General features: G+C 44.1%; 1 protein-coding gene across 3 annotated transcripts; it reads left to right on the top strand.

The window, feature by feature from the left end:
• Positions 1–375: 375 nt before the first annotated feature.
• Positions 376–3,074, top strand: LOC119278875. Of its 3 annotated transcripts, XM_037560221.1 has the most exons (6): positions 380–837; positions 1,011–1,168; positions 1,434–1,493; positions 1,609–1,662; positions 1,874–1,922; positions 2,549–3,074. In XM_037560221.1, exons 2-6 carry the CDS (start codon positions 1,052–1,054, stop codon positions 2,611–2,613), a joined length of 345 nt encoding a protein of 114 aa, XP_037416118.1. In that variant the 5' UTR covers positions 380–837; positions 1,011–1,051; the 3' UTR covers positions 2,614–3,074. The 3 variants fall into 3 exon arrangements, 2 of the variants coding, with proteins under 2 accessions (XP_037416118.1, XP_037416117.1); XR_005138010.1 differs by having other exon boundaries at positions 376–1,168; positions 1,586–1,662; XM_037560220.1 differs by having other exon boundaries at positions 380–1,168.
• Positions 3,075–5,938: the final 2,864 nt, after the last annotated feature.

Here is a 5,938-nt window from a genome sequence, read left to right as displayed (position 1 = left end):
TTTATGATTATGGAACTTAAATATATTCAATAAATTATTGTATCAACTTTTATATAGATTATTTTTAATAAAAACAACTTTTATAGAGATTCATATAATGAACTTTTAAAACCATGAAATAAAAATTATTGTAACAAGGCCGGATGATAAAACAAGATCGCACGCACGCAGGCAAATCGGATAAAAAGAATGGATCTTTTTATAAGATAAAAAAAATTGATTTGAACAAAGTCGCAGTCACTCACAATCTCTCTTTTTTTAAATAGACTCACAATATCTCTCCGGTCACTGCCTAATACGTTAGCTAGTAGTATAGGAGTACTAAATGATTATTAGAAAAACGTTAGTTATCCTCCCCACCGCCCCCTCAGTCCCTCACACATCTCTTCCCGTTCCCCGTTCTCCCATGGTGGCCAAATCCCTCGCCCCACAGCTGGCGCCCTTCGTCACGAACGCCGGCGCTCCCTGGTCCAGCCGCCGCTCCCCTCCGTCACCACCACGGGTGCTCCCTGTCAGGTCGAGGCTCCCCTTCGCAGCCGCTGCTCTTCCTCCCCTTCATGTCGAATCGGTCGCGGAAGTGGCCGAGGACGCCCTCGAGCTCGGCATGCTCGCGCCAGCGCTAGGCGCCGGCGGAGGCATACGCGGAGGCGTGGCACTCGCACGCACCTTCTCTACCCCGCTCCCTCTCCGAATCCGGTTGCCGAAGTGCTCGAGGAGCCGCTCGAGCTCGGCATGCTCGCGTGCGACGCCGGGTTTCTCGCTCCTCCTGATGCCGTCGCCGCCGCCGTCGCCGCCATGAGCCTCTCCACCCTCTCTCGCGCGGTCTTCTGGGTCCAGGTAAGTCTCTCTCTCCAACCCCGCCGCCTGCTCCACCCCGTCAATTCGGTTCGTCCCCAGGTGCATCGCCTCATTCAGAAATCACCATGAATGTTCCCAATACTGTGTATAATTCGTTCTGTTATAGGGCTTTGTTAGAAAAGCTGATTTAACTGAGTATTATCCTGCTCTAGATTGCTGCACCTTCTGGTTGTGAGTGGATCCAAGAGTTACCATGAAAGAAAGGAAGTTGGAGAAGTTACTATTGAAGAGAAATTCAGTGTCATGTAGTTCTCAAGAGATAAAATGGAACAACAAGTGCAAGCCTCTCATTCCTACACTAACTAATCAGGTAGCATATGCAAATGTTTAAGCATACTACATTCAGATATGACATTTGAATATAAAGAAAAACTAATCAGGTAGCATATGCAAATGTTTAAGCATACTACATTCAAATATGACATTTGAATATAAAAACTGGCAATTCTTTTTGTAATACTATTAAGCTCATCATGGTGGTTACCATGAATGAGTGTCCGCTTTCAAGAATTTAATATGAGAAATTGTCTGCTTAGTTGGTGGTTGTGTTGATGATAAGGCCCTTAATGGTTCAGATTTCGAGAGGGATAAGGAGGTGCCTAAAGGGGATGGGAGCAAAAAGTCTGAATCGAAGAGTATGTTTTGATTCTGAGTTGCATTGCCCAGTATTTTTATTGTTCTAAGAAATCCATGGAGTTGTCTATGGAACATTTCCTTGATGTGATAGGCATATTTGTTTACCACATTCAGTTGTTGGCCCTGCTGTTGACGTCCATGGTGGCGCTGATGATGATCTTGGCAAGGGTAATGCTTTGATTTCATAGAACTGTTGCTTTGTAGCTAGAGAATTAATTTCTCAATAGGGCTTTGTGATTTAGTGTTCTTATGGTATTTCATAGATCATGTAATATAGAAGTAATATTTAATTCTGGATATGTACCGTTATCTTGCTTCTTACTCATGTATCTTCAGCTGGGGTAATGAACTTCTCTTCTTTCTCCTCATGTATGTTCAGATTTTATGTATCTGCCTGGGGCCTTGGTATGTCCTTGAGCACGCATCAGGTATGTATGTATGTATCTGTTGGTATATTAGTGCAGTTTGTAGTTCATTCCGTGCATGTCCCTAAATCAAAGGATTTTAGACATCTCAAGTAGCATATTACATGGTTTGGTGGGTCATACGTGATTTAACAGAAAGCACCACCACAGCCTTGTGTGTGCTTGTATAGCTACATGGTGTTTCAGAGCAGCACTCTATAATTTGGCATATGGCTTCCAGAGGCTCTTCACAGGGTGCATGCATATGAATGTCTATGTATGTGCATGCGTACTCGCCATAGGCCAGAGCTGAAACTAATTATGATTAATTTGCCCGTTCTGTGATGTGCGCTTACAGTAATACCATTGGCAACTTTGTAAATTCTCTAAGCTAAATCCAATATTTTAGGTGTTCTGCGACCACTCAAGTAACCTTTCTAAATTCTGAAAGCCAACTTTGTTGACAACAGGCCAAGGAGATAGGGTGAATGATTCAGTTAGTTACAAAATTACAGTAGCCAAAACACTAACCATTTTCCACATGGAAAACCATTAATTAGAGATGTAGAACTTATAGCATTCTGCTGTGCAACCTTTTATTTTTTAGAACTCTATTCTCAAAATTATAATCCTGAGTAATGCTGCAACAGGTCAAAGGAAGAAGTCAAACCTGAAGAAGTGCAGGGAAGAATTTCAGCTACGTGTGGTCAGCTAGTTCAGGGGACGTGCAGGGCGGGCGCGGCCGCGCGGGTGCCGGGGCAGGCTCCTGGGCACTGGCGATCTCGCAGACGGATGCCACGCTGCAAGGGCAAGCTCCTGGGCGCCCACTATGTCGCTGACGGATTCCACGCTGCGAGTGGCAACAATCGGCGATGGCGATCATGCAGGGAGGCGACAGAGTGGTGCAGTGCCGCGAGGTCGCCGTGCAGGCAGGAGACGGTGTTGGTGGGCGGCGTCTAGAGCTGTGGCGACTCAAGGCAGACAACTTCGAGGTTAAGGGCGAGGGGAGCCAATTTCGTTGAGTTTCCTTCATTAGCGATCAGAATTGCGTAATCGTAGGGGATGCGAAACTGGTAGTTGGAATATTCCTCGTTGGTGGAGTATGGTCAGTCATTGAAAATTGCTAGGTCCACACCATTGGCGTATTAGATTAATGATGACCGTTAGATTGAGATATATGGGCCTAATCGTCTGGTGCTGATTGATCTGTGTGGTGTTGTGTGTTTAATTGCGGGGTGCACGTAAGAAAATTCTTGTTTGATTGTTTAATAGTGGAGAAGAATGGGTGGATGACAAATTTGATCAGAAAAAAAGAATAAATCCAAATTGGAGTAGGACGGTGACTATGAACCCCACCCTTCTTTCCCATCACTTTCTTCATTACCATTGCCAATAGTTGAATATGCACTGCCAATTGCATAGGTAATGTGCCCATTACTGACCAAGAAATCCATGTAGTTATCTGGGCCATCTTTTCAGTAGTAGTGTTGGCAAGGATTTGGTGCAACCTATAGCCCAAAATCAACCAGATGTGGTAAGCAGAGGAGTGCATTCCATATGCAAAAAAGAATAAAGGACAAACACGAATATTCTATACTACTTAAAAGGACGTAAGGTTTTTGTTTCACCTTTCTTCTCACCACTCCTTCGTTCAACCTTCCTCATATAATAATCAGTCGTATTAATTTACTTACCTTCTAAACCAATTCTATTTTAATTTACTTACCAAACTTCTGATCAAAATATAATGTAAATCATTGGCAGAATTTGATGAACATTTATTTACACAATCGCATACTATAGGCATGTAAATCACTTTTGACCAAATATAAGGTAAATCACGGGCGGAATTTGATGAACATTTATTTACACAATCGCATATTATGGACAGGTAAATCACAAGTTAACGTACTAGAATTTTTATATCCCGTTGCAACGCACGTCACAACATTGTTCTAGTCTAATAAAAAGTATACGTTTTTGTTCAGCAGGCCTATATGTGATCAGCCCCAACGACCATACCAGCCAAACCCTCCGAAATATATTGTACACAGAACCAAAACACCGTCACTAGCTTTGCGACGTTCGTCGCCATCCACTGTACAATGTCATCTCTTTGGTCCAATATATGCATTAAATAAGCATCTGTACACGACCTAGAATACCACGGCGTCCTGTATCCCTAAACGAGCCGACGCCTCACGATACTGAGACTAGGCGAGCTCTTCCACGCCTTTGAATATTCGCAAACTCACTAGGTGCGAGAGTTTGTTTGTCTCGTTGCAACACACGCATGTTTACCAGTAATGAAAGTAAAATGTTACCTGAAACCCAACCGTTGCTTGGAGCCAGTCGAATGATATCTGCATCGGCTTTCATTTCATGGTTCATGGGCCATTGTAGGCGTCTTGTGTTACGAATATCAAGCAAAGTGGCTTTGATCTACATAATAACGAAAAGCATCATCTTGGAATCTCAGGAGGGTATGGTAAACTAGAGACCTCCTAATCGGCGCCTCCCTAGCGGCGGAGCTATGTTGAGGCTGTGGGGCAATTGCCCCCTCCCCCCCAATCCACAAGAATTTGTACTAAGCCACATGAATTTATTTATTTTGGCCAAAATCTAGTGTTGACGAGTAGATTTGGTTTACTATTATTTAGAAACTACCGCTGCTAAATAGATTTGGCTTAGTACTGTCTAGATAACAAACCACTTTTAGAACTTACCTCTTGATCGGTTTCCGTTTCATGTGGAACAGATTCTTTTCGAAATGACGTTGTCACGACCAGCTTAATTTCTGTCTCTTGTGGAACATATTTGCTCTTTAGGACCTCATGCAAGAAATTTTTGGTCTGACACGCCTTTGTGGGCTGAGTATTGAGCAAACACAAAACCATAGTAGGGGTTAGGCAAGACATTTAGCGTGCGGGCTGTGCACATCAAGAAAGAAATGAGTAGCTCTTGTTGCGGTTGACCCGGACGGCGCCGTGCTGGAACCCCTCCCTCTTCATCGCCGAGTTCGCTTGGTTGCTTGGTTGAGAAGGGAGGATGAAAGGAGGAGACTTTGGGGGAAGTGGTGGATGGTCGGTGGTTGGGTGCGGCAAGGTGGTACTTCTACAAGGGGAGAGGGGAGCCGTGGGACAAGTGTGTGGTTGGTTGGGCAAGTGTGTGGGGATCGCCAAGGCCGGTTAGTGGTGGGGTGTGGTCAAGGGCGGTGTGGGAACGCAAGGCTCTAAATTCTTCTTCTCCTGTCCATCCGTAACGAAAATGGCTTTTAATATAAGAAGGAAGAAGGAAGACGTGGCGAATGGGGCCGGGATAAGTAATCACACATTCGCACATATGCGGTATCGTCCCGGAATGTGCTACGGCATGTACACGGATCAACACCGTCATTGATTCTGTCTTGCTTATCTTGCACATCCCAAAGCTACGCAGTGCATTCCTCGGTAGAACAGGCCGGTCCAAATCCCTCCACTCCCCACACCACCACAGTTGTGCCTTCCTAATCAAACACATGCACGAAAATTGTTTTAGAGAACGGGGAGATTCTCCACATCATTGCATCAAGGGAATTCAAACACAACTGACAATTTTTTTTGCAACAAAAGGCAGCACCTCTTTTTCCAATGATCCGCACAAAAACACCATAACAATATCGCACATTTCATTACACGCTAAACACATGAGCGGTTATTCATCACACACTACACATTGCTCGATCTTTACTTAACCACCAATTCAAACTACACACTACTTGTACTGACAGAAAATTTCTAATATAGTCTTTACACACGGACATAACACGCTAAATATAGCACATAGCAAATGTACACACTAGTAAATAGAGCAATGCACTGCACATACTAGTATTAATTAAAAAAATGGTACTCACATGCTCACCAGTACAAGCATAGAACCTCATGCTGGTGTTGATGCCTTCAAACGCAGCACACCTCTCACAAACGTTTATGGGGAAAAGGGCCCCCTCCTTTAGCAATGTCAAACCAAGCCGAGACATATGTTGTGTATGGGACCTA

This window comes from Triticum dicoccoides, chromosome 3B, assembly GCF_002162155.2.
Source record: "Triticum dicoccoides isolate Atlit2015 ecotype Zavitan chromosome 3B, WEW_v2.0, whole genome shotgun sequence".
Lineage (NCBI taxonomy): Eukaryota > Viridiplantae > Streptophyta > Magnoliopsida > Poales > Poaceae > Triticum > Triticum dicoccoides.
The sequence above is the reverse complement of the archived record's forward strand: the minus strand, read 5'-3'. Positions and strand labels throughout refer to the sequence as shown.

Coding starts and splice junctions, on each gene's coding strand:
- LOC119278875 (XM_037560221.1), top strand. CDS start 1,052: ATGAAAGAAAGGAAGTTGGAGAAGTTACTATTGAAGAGAAATTCAGTG. Junction 1,663..1,873: donor TGATGATGATCTTGGCAAGG/GTAATGCTTTGA, acceptor ATGTATGTTCAG/ATTTTATGTATCTGCCTGGG. Junction 1,923..2,548: donor TGTCCTTGAGCACGCATCAG/GTATGTATGTAT, acceptor ATGCTGCAACAG/GTCAAAGGAAGAAGTCAAAC.